Source organism: Harmonia axyridis, chromosome 1 (assembly GCF_914767665.1).
Source record: "Harmonia axyridis chromosome 1, icHarAxyr1.1, whole genome shotgun sequence".
Classification (NCBI taxonomy): domain Eukaryota; kingdom Metazoa; phylum Arthropoda; class Insecta; order Coleoptera; family Coccinellidae; genus Harmonia; species Harmonia axyridis.
In genome coordinates, this window is record NC_059501.1 from 74,891,757 (window position 1) to 74,918,315 (window position 26,559).

The following is a 26,559-nucleotide window of genomic DNA, read 5'->3' on the forward strand; positions in this document are numbered from 1 at the left end:
AGGCTGAGACTTGCTATAGACAACTTCAAGAGGATCTTAATAGAGTTTCCCTCTGGTCATCTCAATGGCTAATACCTCTAAACCATTCAAAGTGTCGTGTTCTCTATATGGGTGCAAACAATCCCCGATACACTTATTGTATTGATGGCCTTGGAGTGGAGGGTTGTACCACGCACGTTGACTTGGGTGTGACCATCACCAGTGATCTCTCCTGGTCAAGCTACATAACCAAAACGCTGAATAAAGCAAGAAGACTCCTCTTCATTATACAGAGATCTTTCCAGGGATGTGATATCGCTACCGTAGGCCAGATTTAAAATTTGCCGGTCCTGTTTGGTACCCTTGGCTCAGAGGCGATCTGATGCTCTTGGAGGGGTTTCAGCGCAGAGTGACTCGTCTGCCTTATGGTGTTTTAAGACCATCGTATCCGGAGAGGTTGGAGAAGATGGGACTGTCTTCACTGGAGGATCGACGGTTGCGCGGGGATTTGATCATCACCTTTCGTGTGCTCCATGGAATGTTTGGTACCGATATCTCGCATTTATACCAACTGAACACAATCAATCTACGTGGTCTCAGTTTAAAACTCAAGCGTGAAAGTTTTCGTGCTAAGTTCCGCGAATATTTCATTTCTAATAGAGTGTTCAGTGTATGGAATAGACTCCCCGGTGACGTCGTGAATGCACCTTCCGTAAATACCTTCAAGAACAGACTTGATGCCTGGTTTGAAAATGCTCTTATTTTTGTGTTTGTTGCTGTTTCTTAGTTCTATTACTGTTGTCTGTATATATAGTATGTTCAACTATTTTTTTCACCTTTCTTTGAGTTCATAGGCTTTTGCCTCTACTCTGTAATTTCTTCAATAATAATAATAAGTATTATGCCTATAAGTAAGCTACCAACTATTCACTACCAATGTTTGTTCAATATTCAATGTTTTTTCATAGTACGACACCCCTAGGCCACTGTGACACCTCTCAGGAGCTTGGAACTTGTACTCGTTGAGAGATTTAGTTTTGTCCTGTGCAGGTCCTAACATAAGTTTATTCAACATAATAAATACATAATAAATTGCATAAACTCTAATGAATAATAAACTTCTAATATTGAATAAATTCCATAAAACACAATTAGACTGTTCAATATTTTGGAATATAATGTAAATATCAGGGAAAAAATGAATTTTTCATGCCCACAATGACTGTTTATAGATCAGGTAATCGAGTCATCTGAACGATTTCTATTTCACTATTTCATATCTTACCTGTTACAGAATCGATAGTTTCGCCCTTTTCCACTTTCTTATTATCTTCGAGCAATTGACATTCGGAAATATCATCCGAACTTCCTTTTTGTGTTATTCTGTATTCTGAAAATGGAAAAATTTAATTTAGAATTCTTGGTAGTATTGAAAGTTTTGATATGAATCCAACAATAATATAAAAGTTTGAAAATTTCTTATTAGAATGAAGAAATCTTCTTTCATTCAGCTGCCGAGAAATCAAATTATGTGATAGATTGTACGAGTTCAAAAATGATTCAATTTTTTTTTCTGCCGTGAAAAAATTTCATTCATAAACTAAAAAGGCTTGGAGGATTATTCAATATCGAAATACAATGAACTTACCTTCATTATGGCATACTCGGAAATCATCGAATGACCAGAATTCAGATCCTGTTGAAGATGAACCTTCAGTTAACATAGTTTTCAATTTAACCCAAAAAAAAATACTGCTGGAAATATTCGTAACCGATTTGTGGTGTTCCCAAATGCCCTAAAAATCAACTATCAATGAAGCTTGTTCATAAAACAATGATAGTAAATGAAAACATCATTAGGTACCTATATTTAAAATTGTTATAGGCTTGAGCAACCAACATTATTTTAAAAGAGACATTATAGACATAAATAATTGAGAAACAGTAGTTGCAAATACATATATTTAAATTTAATAATTATTTATGAACAATGAATATCTCGAGAACTATCGGAACTAAAAGAAATAAACTTTTGGAAAATTTATGTTGATATCGATGTAGTTTTTAATGTTATACTTTTAGTTTTAATATATGAAGCAAAATATTGAAAAACAGTCCTTTCATTTGGTTTTTATGAAAAATATCTCCTCAACTTACATTAGTCGGTGGAAAATTCTTCTCCAAAATCACTTCTGTTTTTCCTTCATTCAGAAATATTACTGTAGTTGAACAGTATGAACATGTATTCAAGATAAAAGAAATACAAGATTCACTTCCAGTGAAGAATGCACGGTTCAGAGTGAATTCAGAAACCGTAGTGCTTCGCATGTAATTATCTGAAATCAGAGAAAATTATTAAATCTTTCAAGAAACATTGAATGTCCATCATGCATGTTTTTTTCGGCCAAAATTACTTTGGTTAATAGACATTCCATATATGATTTCAACTAAATGTACCTTCATCAAAATATTATATATACGGTGTCCCAAAAAGACCACGTTAAACGAAAACGGATTGTAGATCAAAATGTGCTCGTTTATTATATGAAAGTCTCACAGTTTTCGAGATATTTGATGTTTTATGAAAATGTTGAATATTTTCACTTTGAATACTTTCTCTCATGCCATTGGTAAAATTAAATACTTTTCGAATCAGTTTTTTCCGTGAATATTGTTAGACGATTGCTTCAATTTATGCGTTAAAAAATAGCATACAGGGATATTATACAGGGATTCTGAAAAAAATGTTCACGTTTAGGAGAAAGTGTTTTTTTGTACCGAATTAGATCTGGGGTGGTGTAAAAAAAAGCACTGGACCTTTTCTGTATATCAAGTTGAAGAGTTGACTATTCTGTGAGGATTTCGAAAAAGTAAAATACAGGTATAACCTTCTTCAGAAAAAAAGATATTCAAATGTTTATCGATAATGGAACATTTCTATGAAAATCTAATTTTGCCGCTTTTTCCAAAAAACCTTCCATTTTGCACATTTTTCTGTAACTTATTGATCAATTTCATTGAAAAATGATAGTTACTCCTTAAATTAATGATAAAGTAAAATTATTCATTAATTGCAATGATATGCGCACAGGAGCTTCAATATCAATAAGTCTCTTGTAAAGAATGTAGAGTCACTTTATAAATATCAGAACAATGAAAGTGAACGTTTCCATAGATAACTTGAGTTTAAACCATCGAATCGCATCACATCATATTACTGTTCGAGAGTGTAAGTGAAAAAAAAACTGAACAAAAAGAAGGAAAAATGGTAAGAAACAATACACATCTGTTGCGCATTTCTTAATTTCCAACTGAACCATGTGAACGAGAATGCGAGATAAAAAAAAAGGTTAATTTCTTTTTTGACAGCTCATCACAAGTAGTAAATAAAATCTCCGATATTATCAACTCGGTGAATGAATTGGCACCTAAATAACATTTCATTGATGGATTAATTGATTATTTTCAATAGGTTGTGCAAACTGAAAGATTTTGTGGAAAAAGTGACGAAAACAGTTTATCACAGCCAGTGGACTCGTCCATTGGCCTAACGAATTATCGTACATTGGGAGTATGTACGGAATGTGCGTAAATATTACTACTATGATACATCACGGCAACGTATGATAATTCGTCGACCGAATGAATCAGTTTCGTTGTCGCAATGAAATTTGTTCGTTTGATTAACGAACGTTGTACGTTAATTCAACGTAAGAATTCGTTGAATCAATGTACGATATTTATTATTGGAATGAACGAGTTCGTTGGCCCAATGAATGAGTTTCGTTGTCCGAATGAAATTAGTTCATTGGATTAACTAATTTTGTACTTTAATTAGACGTACGTATTCATTGAATCAATACTAATCGGTTTTGCAAGGAGATGAGAAAATCGTCATCAAAGGTTCATACTCCTTTATTTTTCATAAAATTATTGGTTTATAATTTTATCCAAAATAAAAGTAGTAGGAATCTTTGACGGCGATTTCCTAGACTTCTTGCAAAACGGAATTATGATAGTATAGTAGATAGTTTCATTGATTCAATGAAAATTCAAACTTTATTTTTGGATTTGTGGAAACATAACAAGACATAGTTTAAAGATATTCATTAAATAATTTAAACCATACATCGTATAAAATAAACCCTCATAAAAACAAAGAACAACAAAAATTCAACTCATATTTTTTTTTATATGTATAATATATAACAATACATAATATTATGTTTATATTCAGTACACTTTATTTTTTCTCATAAAATATACAAACTAGAAAATGTTAAAGAGGTTTGGAGCTTGTGAAAATAAGACCAAACCATTAAGGATTCCCTACAAAAATCTAGGTAAAATATATAATTTGAAGCAAATATCAACCACTTCAAAAACAACTATAGAATTATCATTGAAATGGTGTGGATAGTGGGCTTAGGGATTCACAGCTTGACTTGATTTTCAAGCTACTTGGCTTGAGCTTGACTTGATTTCGAGTCAAGCTCAAGTCAAGTAGTAGTTTTTCATCTCAAGTCATGTCAAGTATTTATTTATCAAGTACTTGAATCATATCAAGCTACTTGATTTTTAGCAGTTTTTTCGTGTAGTGTCACATCAATAAGAAAATGATGAAATATGACATGAGAGGAAGTATTTGAAGTGAAAAAATTCAACATTTTCATAAAACATCAAATATCTCGAAAACTGCGAGACTTTTCGATGAAACGATTTTTTCTCATCAGGTAGAGCACATTCTGATCTACATTCCGTTTTTGTTTGACATGGTCTTTTTGGGAAACCCTGTGTATATTCGATTTTGTTGTTGTTCGATTTATATTCGAACTTGCGAACATCGTTGCGAAAACATATTCTTATCCAATTAAAAAAGAAGATATAAACTTACTCTCATGTACTTTGCAAAGTACTTCCTCATCCTTTCTATGTCCTAAAATATAATTCAATTCAAACATTTTCGCATCTTTCTCGGTATAGTCGATGATGTCCTCTTCTTTCCTTTCATTGTAAAGTTTTAAAGATATTGTATTTGCTTTTTTCTCTATCATTATATGACTCCATTTCTCCTTACTTGAATAAAGAGGGAATTTCTTCGAATGCTGAAAAACATAAACAATTATATTTACAGACAAAATATCGAATTTCAATTCTGAAAATTCTTGGAGTGTAATTATCGCTGTAATTTTCGATAATTGTTCTGCAGATACATAGAATTTTTGACAGGAGGGAAATATTCACATTAATACAATTTTTGATCTACCTATGTAAGTATATTTAAAAAACAAGCAAACAAATGATGAAGCTCTATGGTTACATTTTTCGTGAATAGCAAATGACAAAAGAACTGGCTGAAACATTGAGGCAGTCACTGAAAATTTGGCTGCTCGCAATGCATATCGAGTGAATCACGGATCTACCTAAAGTTTCTTTCGTTGAATTCAACAATTAATACTGACACTTCTCCTACACTCTTTTTCAATTATTCAAACATTCACCAAATATATATTCGAAGGCTGAAGGACCCTTGGTCGATGGCCAATTGCATATGCAATAAAGTACTGTTATTATTATTATTATTATATTCGATATAAAGACTAATTACACTCAAGCCAACCCCGGACAATGAATTAATCTCTCGAACTGACGAAGTCAGTAAAAAAAAATGTTGATTTATGGAAAAATGTTTCATAGAAAATCTTAAAAAATTGAGAATTGAGAAAACCAAAAAAAAATCACGAACATTGCAGGTTTTCCGCCATTAAGAATCATTCATCTTTTTTGAATTGAGCACTCAGAAATACTCTTTTGTGGACGGCAGACCACACATATTTTAGGAAAGCCTAAAATTTTCTGTTGAGTCTGTTGTACCTAAGCGCGGTTGCGGTGGCCCTAGCCCTAGCCACTATAAGGAGCTACAGGTGTGAAAATTTACGATCTAAAAAAGTATTTTTGAAAAGCTTCCGAATTAATATGTCAAAATACACTCTTATAGCGAAAACGAAACGGCAGAAGATTATCGCGGTGGTGAAGTGGTGGCAGAAATTTTCAAAATTAAGAAAAGAATTTTTTTTTCAAAAAGTATGATATTCATATACAGGGTGATTCACCGGGATGGCCTATTAGACGTTTATGGAAAACTAATCATAATGTTCAGCTGAAAATTTGGATATTGGGATTTGAGACAATATCTTTCTCTCTTAAATATTTTTAGATCTCTACAACTTCCGGTTATACCCGAAACAGACTACTACTTCCTTATTTCAAATGGCACATCCATTATATTATTGCATCATTAGATAGCTCTTTTGATGGCAATTTCGGCAATATGCCATACCTTGGATAAAAACTCAACGATTCATGAGTAATTGGGATTCTTATAACAAAAATGGTGGCGATGAGGACTCACATTTCTTCGAATATTTCAGCAGAAAAACCTTTTTACGAAAACAATTTTTTTTTCGATTCTAAAAAAGTATTATAAGACTGCTTGCGGCTTGGACCAAAAATGTACAGGGTGTTTACAAGAAGATCATGAACTTGGACAACTCAAATTCATCAAAACTCAAGATTTTCAAATTAGAGCCTATATTTTTTATTATTTCAGTCGATTCTATGTACAAAAATAGTGGGGGTTACTCAAACAAACCCTTCACATAAAATGAATACTTTAATAGTTTTCGAGGAAGAACTTCAAATGAGTAAAAAAACCGCTATTTATAATGTGTGAATAACTGTCTGTGACCGGAAAACACAGAAAAAAACTAAAATTCGATGATTTAATGAATTTTAATTTATTTTTTCGTAGGGATTGTTAAGAAATCCATAAACCAATTAACCAATACAATTTTCTATTACGAATAATTCATTACAATTCTTGATATCTAAAATTTTGTTATGGAAACATCGATTTCTAGTTTCTTTTTGTGTTTTTCGGAAGTCACAGACTACTCCACACAGTTATAAATAGCGGTTTTTCCTCATTAAAAATTTTTCCTCGATAACTCTTAAAGTATTCATTTTAGGTATAGGGTGTGATTAAGTAACCCCCACTATTTTTGTACGTCGAATTGACTGAAATAATAAAATATATAGGTTCCAATTTGAAAATCTTGAGTATTGATGGATTTGAGTTGTCCAAGTTCATGATCTTCTTATAAACACCCTGTACATTTTTGTCCAAGCCGCAAACAGTCTTATAATACTACGTATTTGCAGAATCGAAAAAAAATTTTTTTCGAAAAAAGCTTTTTCTGCTGGAATATTCCAAAAAATGTGATTCCTCATCGCCACCATTTTTTTTATAAGAATCCCAATAACTCATGAACCGACGAGTTTTTACCCAAGGTATGACATATTGCCGAAATTGTCTTCAAAAAAGCTAACTATTGGTGCAATAATATACTAGGTGTGCCATTTGAGGAAGTAGTAGTCTGTTTCCGGTATATTCGGAAGTTTTGAAATCTGAAAATATTTTAGGGAGGAAGATCATTGTCTAAAACCCCAATATCCAAATTTTCATCTCAAAATTATGATCAGTTTTCCATAAACGTCTAATAGGCCATCCCGGTGAATCACCCTGAATTTTATTCCTTTAAAAATAATGGAATAGAAGAATAGCTATCGCAACCGCTGGCCCCCTTATCATGGTGGGTAGGTACAACAGACTCACTGAGGAAATTATAGGCTTTCCTAAAATATGTGTGTTCTGCCGTCCACTGGCTCATAGACTATATATGTCATAAATGATGCTCCCAGTGTCCAGTTTATAATGAAACACCATGTATATACATCTCTATGGCCTCCGAGGCCGCAATAGACGCATGAATGACGATCGCTCAAAAGTCCTCTCCAAGTTCTGGATTTTTTTAATACTTCTGATCAAGATGGCTAAGATTTCCTTCGAATATTGAATATTTTCATTTGCAATACTGTTTTGTATAATTTCACTGAATAACTCACCACTTTTTCCACCTTCCTCTTGACACAATCATCACGTTTAGGATAAAGATTCCATGGGAGGATCCCGCCAACTTTACATTTTCTCATTGCTGTATACCTTCGGGACCAGCCTTGGAGTATGAACCAATAGCAATTTGCTTCCTCAACTTTTTCTTTATCACACAAAAGTAGATGGATTTCTTCGCCTTTTAAAGAAATCGGCACCTTGAAATCCCTCAATCCTCCCAACTTTACTAGAGTGAGAAATGATAAATTATTATCGTCTTTGAAAGGAAGTTTTTGTACTGGCAAACCTGAGAAAAAAGGGATATTTTACAAAGATGCTTTATGATGCATATTCCCATATTGATTTTGCTCAATAGTAATGGATTGAGAATCAACGTCAATGTTGTATCGCAATCAGGGCCGGCATTAGGGGGGAAACAGTGAAGCGACTGTATCAGGCGCCTCCATTCGAGGGCGGCAAATTAGCCCAGTTTGTGGCCGCCTTTTCATATTTCTAAAAAAAAATATGGCCTTGATTCTTAAAAGCAACATGAGGTTGGCCCGCTCCGCCGCGTTTATCAATATTCCCTGCAACAAAAATGTCCAAACCGTCTTTTCTAAGCCGCCTGTTCAATAAATAACAATAACAATAAATAACATCTGTGAATCCTTACTAGAGCAACCGGTACATTTAGTTAGTTCGTAGTTTCTTACTTGCAATTTTGGTGAACTGGATATACACGTGGTGAGTTTGTAAATTCAATAATTTCGTTGAACTATAAGGCACTGATGAAGAAAAATTGTATTATTAAATACAAAAATTCCGAAACGTACCTCTGTCTTTATGTTAATTCAGTTGTTCAATTGGTTAACCGTTTACTCAATTTGTACAGTTTTAGTCATTTTGAATTTACTTTTGGTTGATTATTGAAATTGTCATTTTTAGAATTGGAATATATTCCAAGACAAAAATAAACTAAATATATCATACAGATATATTATTGTGAAGGATTAGACAAAAAGTTGTAAAATTATTTGATTTATATATTAAATATCCTTTATCAAGAAGGCTCTTTAAACTTTTATAATTAGAAGTAATCATTTATTGATTAGAGAGTCAGTATCAACCAATTGATAAATTTAAAATTTCTGAAATTGTTATTCAATTGTAAATGTCGATTTGTATATGTATTACAAAAGAATAACAAGAAAGAAATCTGTGACTACCTTCAGTAATGGCTTGCTCTGTGAAACCTTACTAGAGCATCCGGTACGTTTAGTTAGTTTGTAGTTTCTTACTTGCAATTTTGTTGAAGTGGATATACACGTGGTGAGTTTGTAAATTCAATAATTTCGTTGAACTATAAGGCACTGATGAAGAAAAATTGTATTATTAAATACAAAAATTCCGAAACGTACGTCTGTCTTTATGTTAATTTAGTGGTTCAATTTGTTAGCCGTTTACTCAATTTGTACAGTTTTAGTCATTTTGAATTTACTTTTGGTTGATTATTAAATTTGTCATTTTTAGAATTGGAATAATATATTCCAAGACAAAAATAAACTAAATATATCATACAGATATATTATTGTGAAGGATCAGACAAAAAGTTGTCAAATTATTTGATTTATATATTAAATAACCTTTATCAAGAAGACTCATTGAACTTTTATAATTAGAAGTAATCATTTATTGATTAGAGAGTCAGTATCAACCAATTGATAAATTTAAAATTTCTGAAATTGTTATTCAATTGTAAATGTCGATTTGTATATGTATTTCAAAAGAATAACAAGAAAGAAATCTGTGACTACCTTCAGTAATGGCTTGCTCTGTAAATCTTTACTAGAGCAACCGGTACGTTTAGTGAGTCTGTAGTTTCTTACTTGCAATTTGGGTGAAGTGGTTATACAAGTGTTGAGCTTGTAAATTCAATAATTTCGTTGAACTATAAGGCACTGATGAAGAAAAATTGTATTATTGAATACAAAAATTTCGGAACGTACGTCTGTCTTCATGTTAATTTAGTTGTTCAATTAACCCTTTACTCAATTTGTACAGTTTTAGTCATTTTGAATTTACTTTTGGTTGATTATTAAATTTGTCATTTTTAGAATTGGAATATATTCCAAGACAAAAACAAACTAAATATATCATACAGATATATTATTGCGAAGGATTAGACCAATAGTTGTCAAATTATTTGATTTATATAATAAATAACACATGACAACCCAACCAATATAAACAGCATTTCCTATTACCCTAATTGAAAGAGCGATGAAATGTATTTCACAAAGACGAAAAACAACACTACCTTCGCTTTCGAATTATGTGGAAGTTGCTTACATTTTCAACATTTGGAAAATTCCTACGATTTTGCATTCAGAACTAGTTTCCGTAAAATGCCAAATGTTTTCATCGGAATACATGTTTTTAATCTCATTTAGTTTTCGAAGCTTTGCATGCCCTACCGCCCTTTGTATCTTGTGGTGTGTAGGTAAAATTTCATCGATCGTAAGCAGTGTCTTGTGAATGTGAAAGTCAGATATATATTACTTACGCATTATTCATCGGCGTCGAAGAAATCCAGGAATTAATCAAAATACCTACAGTGTAGATAACATAAGGTAAATAGACACATAGACATACATTTTGTTTTATTCGATTTGACTTTTCTCCAATAGCAGTCACGTGAAGTATTATTATTATTCTTGATGAAAACCCGGAAGCTTTCTTAGTACTTTGTTCTTGTCATTCGCTGAAATCATTAATTAACGATGCAGCTGGTATCCAATTTTTTTTTTGGTCAAGATCTTTTCGTATTTTTTTCAAGTTCAACTAATCGGTGGAGGTTTTGAAAAAAAAACAATTTTCCACTAACTCTTAAAGGTATTAGTATCACTAGATGGAAAAGTAGAATTGAAGCTATGGCGCCGCTACGTCAACAATTGAGAGAAATGTATGATGCTCTTGGTGGAATCGCAGCGAATGATGAGAACGAAGACGATACTAGAAGTAAGAGCAAAAATTTAGCTTTGAAAATTTCATGCTTCAAATTCGTTTGTTTAATAGTTACTTAGTATAAGGTTTTAGTTCACATTAATAACGTTTCTAAGATTGATTTTTTCAATTATTTATTGGACATTTAAGTTAATTCTTTGAATTAACGCTGCCTCCAATTGAAAGAACATAGCTCATTATTTGGATTCATATTACGACGTAAAGGCATTATACAAAATCTTCAGAGTTTATAATGCAAAATTGCAATGAACTCTTCGACCGATTAGGAAATGATATTGAGCCCAGAAATCTCAGCACGGAATTGCTTCTTTTGAACCGCAGGCTGGAATCCAAAATGTCAATTATCCAGTTGCTGAATTATTTAGAGGCGGGTAATTTATCTGAATATTTCCCTCCTGTCAAAAATTATATCTTCTTCTTCTTCTTCTTTCTCTTTTCTTAAGACTTAGTCTTGTTTCTTCCACTATTCAGCCTCCTGGGAAACAGATGTCCAGCTTTCGTGCCATCTCTTCGGAGGTCGGCCGGGGGGTCTCCGTGAATTTGGTCTTCCATCCTTTGCCCATTTTGCCCATCGATCTTCCGTCATCCTGTCGACGTGGTCTCTCCAATAACGTCGTCTCGATCTCGTGAATCGGACTACGTCCTGAATGTTCAGATCTTCCCTTATAGCGTCACTTCTTATTTGGTCTCTTAAGCTCACTCCTTTGATAGTTCTCAACGTTTTCATCTCAGCTACCCTCATCATGTTCTTTGTTTTTGCTGTATCCGCTCGAGTTTCCACTGCATATGTAAGTATTGGTCTTACGACTGTTTTGTATATGCGGACTTTACTGTCGGTAGATATATATTTGTTCTTCCATATGAGGTCCCTGAGGTAGCCAGAGATTCTTGAGGCTTTATTTACTTGTGTTCGTACTTCTTGCTGTAAGTTTTTGGAACTTGTGATCTCGACTCCTAAGTATGTGCATTGCATACATTGATGAATAGGTTTGTCGTTCACACCTAATTTACATCTTGTTGGCTCTTTTGCTATGACCATTGATTCAGTTTTTTCCAAGGATATCTGCATATTAAGCTTTTCGGCTGTTGTTTGGAACCTATATAGCAGTCTCTGTAAGTCGTCCTCGTTATCCGCTATCAAGATTACGTCATCAGCATAGCATAATATCTTTATTGATCGTAGCCCCATTCTGTATCCACCACAGACTTTTTTTCACATCATTAATTACCCGGTCCATAATTAAATTAAACAAGAATGGGCTCAGACAGTCTCCCTGGCGAATTCCTGTTAGTATTGGACCTTGTTCGGTGAGCCCCTGCGATGTTTTGATTTGTGTTCGGTTGTTTTTATTGAGCTCTTTTATCATTATTAAAAATTATATGTATATGGAGAACAATTATCGAAAATTACAGCGAATATTTCCCTCCTGTCAAAAATTCTATGTATGTGGAGAACAATTATCGAAAATTACAGCGATAATTGCATTGTAGGAAGCGAAACTGCACTGCGATAATTGTTCTGTTCATAGATGCATAGTTTCTATGCATTTTACACAGTTAGAATCTATGGCAATTCCATTCTACACCAGTTTGACAATTGATGTAACAGTTTATTCGGGAAATATTCCCCCAAATTACACTCGTGCATCAAAATGACCGGATAATTTTGCATTCCAGCGTGTTTTCTTTGAAAAACTGCATTCGGTCATTTTCATTTTTCTCCAAAAATGAAAATGAACTCATGCAGTTTTAATGACAACACGCTGTCATGCAAAATTAGATATCGGTAATTTTGATGCACTTGTGCAATTACTTAAGAAAATTATCCTGACATTGTTATTGTTCTTCGGATACTATAATTATATAATGCCGGTAACTGTAGCTAGCGGCGGAGGACGTTCTTTTTTAAAATTAAAAATTATAAAATATTATTTGCGCTCTGCGATGCACCAGAGGAGACTTTCTGGGCTGACAATAATCTCTATTGAACTCGTAATTAGTAGCTAAATTGATTTTGAAGATATCATTGATGATTTGGCTAGAATTAAATCCAGAAAGGTACAATTATTGTGATTTCAAAGAAATTCAAAAATAAAAACTTCTGAAATGAAGGAGGTCATGTTATTGATACTTTTTTAGCAGGGGCGCCAAAATTGCTCGCGCCGGCCCTGATCGCAATTATATCTTCAATAATAAACTTTTTGAGAAAAAATGAATTTTTCCACTTTACATTTTAGTATGTTTGTTTGTCTTAATTTTGCTACCACATAAAACATACCAATTCATTTCAAAACGAGTTTGAAAATCTCATATGAAATATTCAGCCACGGAATTTGAATATTTCTATAAAAAATAATTCATAATACTTTTGAAATGTTACACTGCTAGTAGATATATCAGTACCACGTGAACTCTAGGGGATCGCGAATCCTTATCGCTAGGTCACTATGCGTTATTACAGTGGCGTACCCAGACATAAGCCTTGAGGGGGATAAAGAAAAAAAAATCAAAGGTTCCTTCTTTTCAAGAAGTTTCCCAAAGAAGTGTGCTTACTCATAATAAGATTGTGATATATAAGATTGTTACATATATACATATTCCTTCTTGGGGGATATATCCCCCATACCCCCCTTGGATACGCCACTGCGTCATTATAAATGAATTTTTTTTTTATGAATTCTAAGTACCGAATTCGATGGATATTCGTTATAGATAAAATAATGAAACAAAGTGAACTTTTAATGTTTGCGACAAATGTTTCGCCGACACTGACTTCATCAGGTTATATTTTGACTGATGAGTCGACATGTTCTTCCTTAAAAACAAAAATTATGGTGGAATTTTTTTCACAATTTTCTACACAATATTTGAAATGCCTAATGATGCCATATTTCTTGAATTAAAAAATTCCACATTTCTAAATTCTTCTTAAATTTACAAGACGGTTCAAGTCTAGGATATTACGAATAATTCTAATGAACAACATACTGGCTACGCATTTTTTTCAATTTTTTCAATTAATTTTTTTAAAACTATTTGGAATAACGTAACAGTTGAAACAATCTTTCAGAATGAAAACTTTTTTCAGAGAAATTGTTTTCATTCTCTGTATAACCCAAAGTATGTAGGTCGTAAAAATATTTCAACCTTGAAGAGAATATCGAATAATATCGTAATTTCAGTTTTCAGATTTCAAATAAACCCTGTTCTCTAGAAACGTCTAATAGGCACTCGAACTAGAGACACCTTGCATTCAAAATTAATTCGTAATGTAACTTTTTCTACATTCATGCAACAAGCAAAACTTTATTGAATTATATTTAGTGGAAAAAGAAGTTCTTTATTGCACTAGTGCAATAAAGTTTTTATTGCACTCATCTGTCATTCTACTTCAACGTGCTGTCATCATGACAAACATAAACGTTCAAACCCACTACATATTTATCAGATATGCTGTGAGATTGGCAATACGTTTTAAACAGTTACATATTTTATATTATTCTGTATTAATGTTAGCAGCCAGAGATAAACAAACAATGCCTTCCCGGGAACAATTCCTCAATCAAAACTGATCCGATTTGTAACCGTCTACCTCCATAGAGCAAACTGCCGCACCTCAATAAATCATTTTTTTGCTTTTTGCATGAACGTAGGAAAAATGTTTTATGCAACACTCGACGTGTTGTCCAACTCGGCCTAACGGCCTCGTCGGACAATTTCACGTCGAGTGCAATAAACAATTTTTGCACGAGTTGCATACAACATTCACTTTTTGCACTTGTTGCATAAATAACTATTGTCCGTAAACTTAAAATATATATGTGAGTATATTACAACAATACTATATTTTTTTTCTGACGTGCCTCACCATCTCATACTATCACTAGCCTGGTGGTAATGCAGAACAAAATAAGTCTAAATCTTCCACTTTTCGGAAGATTTAGGCATGGTGAACCTTCCTCACATTCTGCTATTGTAAGATCTTTAGGCATCTGCCTAAATGAAATGACAACACTTTTTCTAAGCTCCAATTTATAATCCTTCACGATGCAATAGGTTGCGATAACTGAGCTGTCATTAAAATGACAATTCATTCAATGACTGTTCTTGTCAAAGCCGACTCGACAATTTGAATTTTTAAAATTTTTCATACAATTGAAATTTGTGTCAACACCTTTGGGACATATTCTGTTATATATAAAGTAGATAAGGAGGAAAAGATCATCAACTACTTACGTTCCCAGCGAAGGTCCAAGAGAAATGTGCTTTCATAGTTCAAATAATTTACCAAATTCCAAGGATGCACTTTGAAAGAATTAATGCAATTTCCATTTTCGCTATTTTCAAAATTACAAAAATATCCAATTATAGGAAGGAAGGTAGTCTCTGCAATTGAAAATAAAATTCTGTTCACTCAAGTTTATTTTTTGTTGAAACGATCATTTATTCGTGTTAATTGTAGATAAAATTATTAATTTCAACTTGCATATTTGCTAAATGCTGGCTTATTGGTCACCATACAGTCATATCAGAAGTTTGTTGTAGGTAAAACTCTAATTTTGTAACATCTTGTGGAATAATTTCGTGGTCAATTTTTGTCAAATTACCAATTTTCATCAAAAACCATTCTTTTTCAACATTTTGTTTTTTGGTTCATGGCCTTAAGTGCACTAGTTCATTTTTAAGTGAGAAATGAACTTGCCTCAACGGTTTACAAATTTTCCTCAAGATGCTATTCGAAAACTAATCGACAGTATGAACCAATGTATGTAGGCATTTATGAGCTACAGGGGGTAATACAAAATATAAACCTGAATTAAAAAAAAAAGAACTATGCTTCAGGTTATTCACGTTAAAGTTGAATTGATTTGTTTTGAAGATTAATTTTTTACTTGAATCGTTTTACATAAATAGGTTAACATGAATAGGTTTACATAAATAAATTTTGAACTGATGGATTCTCATTTCAAAAGAACAACATATTGTTTCGCCTTCTCATTAGTAGCCTTATGAATTGACATTTTGCACTGACATTATGGTACAATGAGGAAAGCCATAGAGTCAAAAAATTTCATTTCTTTGAGTTATTATATCTCATGAAATATTGAAATAACTATTATTCTCTGAAACCTACCTCTTTCTTGAAGATTATTATTTCTTTTGTAAATCATTGCAGAAGAACTGTTCGTTATGCAGAAATTATCATTTTCGATACTTATCAGTGATATAAAGTCACTATTCTTTACTGGTTTGAATGATATAATGATGAGGAATGATGCCAACCATCTGGAATAAATATCATCGATTAAAAATTATATATATTATATAAAAGCTGTCATCTTTTGACATTTGACTAGTAAAAACTAAGCCATCACTAAAAATTGAAAAGTATACGCTTCAATACGGTAATGAAATTGTTCAATTTCACCACAAAAATGGTGAAAATTTTGCAGTCGCAGTTCGCAAAACTAAAGCACTTTTGGTTCGTCATGAAGCAGCTCCTTCTTGGCCGGCAATAGTTAAACTGGTGGGAAAATTTGATCGATTGGGACAAGTTAGTCATATTAAGAATCAAGATCGTTTGCATCGTTCAAGAACAACTGAGAATATTGCTGCTGTAACCTGTAGAGTTGGTGAAAACCTTAGACTATACAACGTGTACGTAAAGTATGGAACAAATTCATTTTTAGCTAAACAGACCATTTTTTGAAATAATCCTGAAACATGTCGATTTTTTATTTTAATTTACCGTATTTTAAAATAATAATTTAATATACAGGATGAATTACTTTCGAGTAATTACGTCACCGTCATTTTTTTTCAAATGGAACACCCCTAATTCGTCTCAATTTTCCGATTACTCTACCTGAGCTGATTCCAAAAATGTATCACATGTTCTTTCTAATTGGTACAGGGAAGACAAAAATACAATAGTTTTGTGTGTGCTCATAAAGTAACGCGTAACATTGTTTATTAGTTAAATTAACAATATTATCAAAAATACTTATTGTCGTGTAGATCTTGAAATTAGACAATGAATTGATCTACCGAGCTATGATTAATGATTTTTCATGGAACTAGAGGATATCGATCTGGACGATGTTTACTCTAGACAAGACGGAGCTACGTGTCCTCCAACAAAGAAAAATTTCATTTTTGCAAGAAAAGTTTCCTGGCCCTGTTATTTTTCGATGAGATGATCACAATTGGCCACTGAGATCTTGTGGTTCAATACCTTAAGACTTTTTTTCGGGACTACGTGAAACAAGAGGTCCACATTGATAATACACCACAAGACCTTAAAGATGGAATTCGTGAAGTTATCGAGGAAGTCTTGGGTATCCCAAATTCGTTTTCTAGTAAGGGGATCTCAGAATCCCTTTGAGCTAGAAAAAAAATGAATGTCAAATTTTGAGGCACGATTTTTGAAAGAATATAACCACAACTTCATAAATTCAACTGTTTTCGAGTTATAAAAAAAAATTGGAACATGGCGTGAAATGAAGTGTTCTCATAACATTTTTATTACTGGTGCTATCAAGGTAAACTAAAAGTATTCACATGCACTTTTTTCAGTAGAATCCATTGGTGTAATCATTTGTTTTTTATTACATCAGTTTTGAAGTTATAGAACTAACTTGTGTTTTTCAAAATGTAAATCATCCGAATTTCAGTGACAAATAAAATCGCTTATTTTATTTTCCTTTTGAAAAGTATGTTGTTGGCAACCCCTATAACAATAGGCCTATTCATTATTACTTTCTGCTGACAGCAGCATTTATCATATCAATATAAAAGAAGCAGCACACCGCCATTAGATCAGTTCAGATATTTCACCCGTACAGTTCAGTTCTTTCATCCGAGCGGTATAGTTCATATTTTTCATCCGATCAGTTCCGATCTTTCTTTCCATCAGTTCATATCTTATCTTTCCGCCGAGTAGATAATCTACGTCGTTAATAAATATCATTCTTAATATTTCGTATTATTCTTTAACGAGTGCATCTCCTAAAAAACCCTAATAACTGAAAGTTAAGTGTAACTACAAGTGAACTCAACCCATCATCGCATCTACCCTCAGCAAACCCTTTTCTTCTTATCAAGTTTTACGGAGCTTTCCTTAATAAAGCTGCCCTGGTGACAGCAATCCTGCTATTCTTTCTTCTACATCGTGCATTATTCCAAAGAGGAATACAACAATGTACATAACATCATATACAAATTTCTTATCAAACTATAAAAATCATCAAAAGTATCAGATTTACACGGAAATCAACCCAAGTGCTTATCAATGATAATCTGTGAACTTCAGATGATCAAAATATTCAAAATATTCTGTGGCCACCAAGGTCTTCGATTTTCAAACAGTTCGATTTTTTTTTAAAATTCAAATATTTTAAAATTTATAAATTAATTGATAAATTTACTCCAATGTTGAAATGGGAATGTTATTGTCACTTTGACATTGATGAAAAAGGTGCATCCTTTTTTATCGGATAAAACCTTCTCTTCCTCAATATCAAGTAAATCTGTCAATTAGCCTGTCAAATTTTTGAATTTTAAACATATAGTGCTTTCAAATAATCGAATTTTATTGTAATAATAAAGATAATTATTGTTGTTGTTCATCCATATATTCTGTCGTTAAATTATCTTGCCAAAAAACACTCAAGCTTTTCTTGTATCAGATAAATTTCTCTTTAACTCAAAGTTTTGCCAATCACTAAATTTGCTCGAAAAACTGACATGATAAAATCGCTCCACCTTCGGTGTCGCGATTTTATCATGTCAGTTTTTCGAGCAAATTTAGTGATTGGCAAAACTGTTTCGTTGCAAAGAGAAATTTATTCGATAAAAAAAAAGCTCTTGTGTTTTTACTGTTGATAAATGTTGTTCTTTGTGACAAAAATAAAAATTAACGGGGTTAAATCCGGAGTCCTTGGTGACCGAAACTTGTTCCGGATACACCAACAACTTTTACATAAAGCCGGTTCATACGATATAAGCGGAATATAAATTTGGGATCTTATCATACCTGAAAATATTGAGTTTCTAGGTTGTTCATATGTTTACGAACCACAGAGTACTGTCCTTATGACGATATGATACAGTGATCTGTTCGGGCAACGATCCCTCAAATCCAAACGTCATTGTATAATTTCTTGTAAGAATTCTTTGAGGAAACAAAAAGTATTCAAAAACAAAAAATGCATGCTCGAAAAGTTCGATTTTTTCCCTCTCGATATATGCCCTTATATTGTATCATATCATCATTTCATGGCTCAAAGGATTATCAGAAAACTAGATTAAGTTTACTTTTGTGGCAGCCACATAGCTGAATATTAGGTGTGGTAAAGAGAATTCAATTTTTTTTTGCCAATAATGGCTTTAGATATCTGTATCTCTCATTGTATGTGTCCAATCGGGTTTCACTAGATGACGTTAGAAAGACGGGATTTCATACTATAAAAACTTCAATGATAGTTTTGTGATTAGTTGACTCATTTTAGTTTGAGCGCGCGTCAAAGATAGACACTAGCAAAGAGAAAATACTCTTTATTCTACATTTTCTCTTCGATAAAAGGAAGAATGCAAGCCAGCCAGCTGAAAATATAAATGGTGTTTATGGTTTGACCTTTAATAGCCAATCACGCGCAAATTTGGTTTCGTCGATTCCGTTCCGGTAGTTTCGATGTCAAAGATGAACAACGCACTGGAAGGCCAATTGTCGAAAATGTCGATAAAGTCATGGACATAGTCCAGTCCGACCGATAAGTGAGCACTGTTTCGACTGCCCAAGAGCTAAAGATTGCACAAAAATCCGTTTGATTTTCATTTTCATAAGGTCTGGTCTGAAGAAGAAGCTCGAAGTATGTGTAACACAAGAGTTAACGAAAAAAACCACGTGTCTATCCGCCAATCGCTATTGAATCGCAACAAAATCGATCCATTTTTGAAGAGATTGGTGACTGTTGATGGAAAGTGGCTATCTTACGACAACGTCAAGCGAAAACGATCGAGGTCGAAACGCGGGGAGGTGGCGGAAACTGTATCCAAGCTAAGATTGACGACCACGAAGATTTTGCTGTTTGTTTGGTGAGATTGTCAGGGAATTATCAAATATCTACTATTACCTGCTCCACTACGGCACAACTCTTAACTCGGAACTGTTCTGCCAACAAATGGACCATCTGAAGGAAGCTGTGGGTTGTAGTCCTTATGCGGTGACTATCAAGTAGTTCACTGCCAAGGAATTTAGGGAAATAAAAGAACGGGATAAAAAATACGTATTCGATTTATTTCAACCCACTAAAAGAGTTTGAAGAAGATGAGTATTTGTCTAGATTCTTAGGGTCGCTGGACGCTTGGGTCGTTGTGGCTCGGTCGCAGGTAGTTTTTCGCCGGTCGGGAACAGATGTGAAATTCTTCAATCTTCTTGTTGTCGGTGCAAGTGTGGAACATCTGTGGAAGTCGTAGTTTCTTGTAGAATGGTCTGGACTCTATTGAATTATTCTCCCTGAAATGCCGAGTTTTATGGGCATTCAGGCAGTTTTCTATTCGCCATTCACAACGCCTTTCTACGGATCCCTAAGGGGTGTGGCTTTAATTATTCCAAGCTTTTACACCGAGTTCTTCTGTTTTTAAGATTTTCGTTCTCGGACGGAATATTTTCGAGGAAATCAATAGATTCCCTACAAAGCAATCGCTCAAAAGCGGCCAGCTTTGGCCAATAGCAGAGGAATACGCATATCGATAGTGACTCGTCAGAAGCTCATGGAGCTTATTCGGGAGGTTCTTATGCATCCACCTCATAGTCCGGACCTGGCATCGAGTGATTAGCATCTGTTCCTGCTCATGGAAAAATTCTATACGCTCATAGATGCCCTCGTCCCTTTTGTCAAAAATTGAACCTCTCTAGGCTTAATTACCTTCAAAATGGCAACAAGTTATCGAAAAAAACAGCGACCTAAATCGAATCATTCTAATTAGGGCAATTAAAGCCTTGTTTTTCATGCAAAAATAATCGATTTCTTTTTACTAGTTACACCTTATATTTGGATAACTCATTTTATCTTTGAACCTATAAACATACAAAATGTCATGGCTATCTTACGAATGAGTTCTGAGATATCGAGATTTAATGAAATAATAATAATTCTTGCGAAATTTTGCGTGATCATTTATATTTTTCTATTACTGAGGAAACAAAATGTTAAATGGATATGACTTTGGAGCCGTCTTCTGGTTTTGCCCATAAATGATTTCAACCGAGATAACGGAACCACATTTCGTTTGAGAGCTACCGTCCAGTCGGCCGCACGGACGAACAGAGTTGGTTTTTACATTGAATCTCTTATCAATGAGTCGAACCAATCAATCAAAATCATTATCCACTCAAAATTCTTAAATCATGTACTTACATTTTGAACTACATAATGATATCTATCAGATTCTTAGGTACAAACGCGCCAAATGAATATTTTTTGCACAATTTTATAGAATGAATAATACCTATATTGTTGGATAAAATTTTCACTTTCAGTCAATGAAATATACAAGCGTTTCTTGAATTCAGTCCACTTAGTATGTAGTATGTATCTAGGTACCTGTTTCCTAAATAATATTAATCTTGTGCTATTTATGACGTGAACAAGCAGAAGCAATACAAAATGACAATAATAAGGAATCTTAAATTAGTTATTTAATGATACTCACTTTAAAAAATACATATTTCTTTTGCACATTCAACATCACACTAAAGTTATCATCAAAAAAGCTTTTTCCTCATATCTCCACAAGAGATGCGTATCAAATATGAGATTTTCTTTTTCGGATGACACATTTCCTGTAGATTAGAAGGCGAATTCATCATGGATCTAATATTATAGGATCCCGATATAGAAGGACCTTCACCGAGATGCTTATTTGATAAAACGTATTTTATATTTAATTTAACATTTCAATGAATATATCACATATGGGTTGCCTAACAAATTTTAGTCCAGAGTAGGTTTAATTAATAATTAAAAAAAATTTTTTTTTCGAACATTTCACCGGTTTGCTTATTAGATAAATTTTATACCAATCGAAAGAATGAAGCCCATAGAATGTGCAAACGTTAGGTTGCCTATTTTTTTCCGGTCACAACTCTCGGTTGCCAGGTATCTATACTAGCATTTTGCAACGGTCTGACTATTTAATCAAAATCAATATGATTAAAGATTATTTTATTATGAACACAGTGGTATAGGGTTGCCTGCGAAAAATCAGTCCAGAATCCCGGTTGTCGAATTTTAAAAAGTTAAATATTGCTGCGAGTGAGGACACAGCATAGCAGCTGTTTGAAGTCCGTCCAGTGAAAGAAAGAGAGTGCGCATACTATTTGTTCTTGGAAATGAAAAGGATATATGCGTGCATTATTTTGGAGCAGATAATTATCAAAATAGATGAATAGTTATTTAATTTTTTTCAATCAATTAATTATTTATGTGTGTATATTTTTTATGTGACACTAAATGAAAAGGATAGCGATAGACTCGTGTATGCGTGCATCATTTTGGAGTAGATAATTTTTGAAATAGAGGAATAGTCGATTAATTATTCATGTGTGTATATTTTTTATGTGACACTAAAGAATCTTTACTAAAAAAGGAGGTTATAGTAATACATATACAGGGTGAGTCTTTGACTTGTACATATATTTCAACCGAAGATTCTTGAGGTCAAAAGAAACACTTTTTTCATTTACCATTTTTTCCGATTCGGCCCTGTTAAAAAGATATAGCCATTTTAAATTTTCATAATGAGCTAATTCACCCCTGGTAACCGGAACACTGAAGTTTTCGCAAGTATAAGATATACAATTTGAACCTTGGAAATAAGCTACTAGATTGGAAAAACCATCATAAACTCACTTTTAACATTCCATTTGTTGAACAAAGTAGTATTTATAATACAATAAATGAGTTATCCCAATTTCATTGACGATAAAGATTAAACATTTTTCTTTTGACTTTCTATTTCATTTTCGATAATCATAACGAATTGAGCTCGCTACCACCCATATTAGCTTAGCTCTGATATTCATGATTCATATCCATTCATTCATTAGATTGCATTTATAATATATCGTTGTTCATTTCATTTCGTACAACATAACCTCACATTCTGAAATAAATAACATTTATCTGTGAAAATTCTAACACAGACTAGTAGTCTGTGGTTTGAACCTCAAATTTCGAGTGTTGCAAATTTAAACACAGCAGTTCGAATAATCTATGTTCGAACCTAAAATGTTCATTTACAGTTTACACTGTTATTGTTATTATGATATTATATTTGCAATATTTGCATAAAATGAAAATCATCGAAGATTTGAAGAAACCCAACAGAATATTGAAGTTCCATACATATTTTCAAGAAATTTAAAAACAATTTCCAAAATAAATGTGTGGATACAAAATAAATAAGTGTGCATTCTGATAGAAAATAATTCCGTTATGAAATGAAGCATTTGACTTGTTCCAACTATCTCATAAAAATAATGATCTGCATCGATATTTTTGAAGCCATCAGTGTGAAAATATGGAAATGAAGTTTTATGGCTCTGTAATCAATGGAAAATGTTAGACTCCACTTGTAATCAAATTTGTTCTATAATAAGACCTAACAAACCTTATGAAATCTTTCAACATCAGGCCAACGATAAGTCAAGATACAAGAGTTACAAATAGGTCAAGCTCTTGTATTGATAACATCTTCACCAATATCCAACACTATGAAAGTTATGTTTTTGATTTACATGTATCTGATCACAAAGCACAGAAAATCACTTTCACTCTTGATAATATAGTACCTAATAACGTCTGTTTTCGTAGATTCTATGGACAAAAGGAAAAAACCTCATTTATAGAACAACTATCAAATCAAAATTGGGATCTTGTACGAGAGGTAGAAAAAAGAAATGTGAATAAGCAATGGGATATCTTCATGTCCAAATTCACCGATGTATTCAATGAAAATTTTCCTAAAAAACCATCTATCAATAGGAAACATGTAAACAATTTCAGAACACCAGAAATTGATGAAATAAAAAATAAATTAGATATCCTTTTGATCTTGAGTACACTAAGTCAACAACATATGGAGCTATATAAAAATACAAAAAAAAAATATGACAATGCATTGAAGCAACAAAGAGTAGAAACTTATGAAGAAAGAATGAGAAAATCTGATAACAGAAGCAAAACTATGTGGCAAATCTGTAAGGAACTAACTGGAACAACAAGAAACATAGAAAATTGTCAAATACAAGGAACACCAGAAGAGATAGTTGAAAATTTCAATATACACTTCAATAATGTAGTAACCACCCTCTTAAATAATCTAACTCCAACTCAAGTAGATTATTCACACATTAGAAATATTGATAAATCTTTTTATTTAAAACTAACCACACCTTCTGAAATAAAAAACCTGAGCAAATCTATAAAAAATAAATTCAGCAGCGGCGATGACGAAATCCCCATCATAGTAACTAAATTATCATTATCAGCAGTCAGCGAAATACTGTCATACATAATTAATAACTCTTTTAGATATGGCATATTTCCAGAGTCCCTGAAACTTGCACTAATAAAACCAATCTTAAAAGAAGGCAATCCAGAAGAATTAAACAACTACAGACCTATAAGCTTGTTACCAGCATTCAGCAGAATTTTTGAAATGCTCATGTCTGTACGATTGATGGAATTTTTCAAGGAAAATAATCTGTTTTCCCATACTCAGCATGGATACCTGCATGGACGTTCTACACAAACAGCAATATTTCAGTTTGTACAATATGTTTTGGAATTACTAGAAAACAGGAATATGGCTTTAGGTATATTCCTCGACCTTTCTAAGGCCTATGACTCACTGAACAGAGAACATCTTCTTAGGAAATTGGAATTATATGGTATTAGAGGAAACACAAACAAATGGCTCAAGTCCTATATTTCCAACAGAAAGCAGAGAGTTTCCATCACACAAAATAATATCCAGACTAAATCAAATCTATTAATGAGAACCATAGGAATTGATCAAGGAAGTGTCATTAGTACCCTACTGTTCCTAGTATATCTTAATGATCTAGGTAACATAATCCAAGATAATGAAGGTAGCATAGTCAATTTCGTTGATGACACAAATTTATTAACTGGTGCAGAAGAATTTGAAGAACTAACAAGACGAGCAAACCAAATTTTCTTAAAATCAAAGTCATGGTTTGACCAAAACAATTTGATCCTCAATGAAAATAAAACTAAACTTATTCTTTTCGATACAAACAGATCACAGAAACAAAAGTCAGATTCAGTAACCTTATCGAATAATAATTTTCAACTATCGGAATATGTCAAGTTTCTTGGCGTTTACATCGATCAATTTCTGAATTGGCGTCAACACACAGAAATAATATCAAAAAGATTAAGCAAAAATTGTTATGCACTGAGATCAATCACCGAGTATATGAATGAGAACACCTTAAGAGTAGTATATTTTGGGAACTTTGAAGCCACGTACAAATATGGAATCATTTTCTGGGGAACAAATGAAAATCTGGAAAGAATATTTTTACTACAGAAGAGAGCAATTCGGATAATATACAAATTGGGATTTAGGGAATCATGCAGAGGAAGATTTAGATCAAAAAATATTCTAACAGTGTATGGTCTTTACTTGTTCGAATGTTTAATGTTTTTACTTAAAAATAGGAGCAAATTCACAAGCGAAAATATAAATTCATATAATACAAGAACTCTAGACATAACTTTCCCAACACATAGATTAACATTAACTGAAAAAAGTCCAACCTACATGAGTATAAGAGCATTCAATAAACTACCAAACGAGATAAAAAGCATTTCACAATATAAAAAATTCCAAATCAAAGTGAAAAATCTACTTATTCAATTAGAACCTTATAGTCTCCAGGAATATTTTGAAAGAGCAATGTAAAACTTAAATTGTGACGTCATTTCACTTAATTTGTATAGTTTATGTTATGTAACTACAAATCATTTGAAATAAAGAAATATTATTATTATTATTATTATTATGTACCTACATTATAGCCAACTCTACTACTTGATTCTTCTTGATTTTGCCATTGAAAATAAATGAGAAGTATTCAATATAAATGTCCACAGTTGAATATCCTGTTTCTTTCAACTCAACTATTTGTTTTCATATTAAAACAATTATGGCACTCTTGGAAGTATGTCAATCATATGCTCTAGGATGAATTTATGGAAAAGCAAAAGAATAAAAGTATTTAATCTCAATCACATGAAAATTTGTCTAGTATGTACTTAATGGTATGTTTCGATGTGAGTTTGAATGACCCTCGAAGAATACAGTATTGTTCGATAGCAGCAGTCTTTAGTGGGATATTGACTGTTGTCATTATAATGGGACTATTTTGTGAAAACTTTTTTAAACATGGGCTTTATGGAAAATCTGGACTTTTCAAAATAGAATGTTGATTTAATGAAGTATCTTCTTATTATAAGAGCTGAGTCAAAGCTCAGTATTTTGTAATCAAATAGAAGAGTTGAGGTGAGCTT

General features: G+C 32.8%; 1 protein-coding gene across 2 annotated transcripts in view; it reads right to left on the bottom strand.

Annotated features, from left to right (window-relative positions):
* The window catches only part of LOC123682624, a 107,878-nt gene extending 86,090 nt beyond the window's left edge, over positions 1 to 21,788 (bottom strand). The window contains exons 1-8 of one of the 2 annotated variants that reach the window (XM_045621363.1): positions 21,671 to 21,788; positions 16,089 to 16,240; positions 15,191 to 15,340; positions 7,945 to 8,237; positions 4,874 to 5,084; positions 2,137 to 2,315; positions 1,628 to 1,775; positions 1,265 to 1,369 (exon numbers count right to left, since the gene is read on the bottom strand). In XM_045621363.1, the coding sequence (XP_045477319.1) occupies positions 1,265 to 1,369; positions 1,628 to 1,775; positions 2,137 to 2,315; positions 4,874 to 5,084; positions 7,945 to 8,237; positions 15,191 to 15,340; positions 16,089 to 16,240; positions 21,671 to 21,699 (1,267 nt within the window). In that variant the 5' untranslated portion in view covers positions 21,700 to 21,788. Of the gene's footprint in view, positions 1 to 1,264; positions 1,370 to 1,627; positions 1,776 to 2,136; positions 2,316 to 4,873; positions 5,085 to 7,944; positions 8,238 to 11,149; positions 11,277 to 15,190; positions 15,341 to 16,088; positions 16,241 to 21,670 lie in introns of those variants that run through there. The other variant, XM_045621372.1, reaches the window with a different exon arrangement.
* Between the last annotated feature and the right edge of the window lie 4,771 nt (positions 21,789 to 26,559).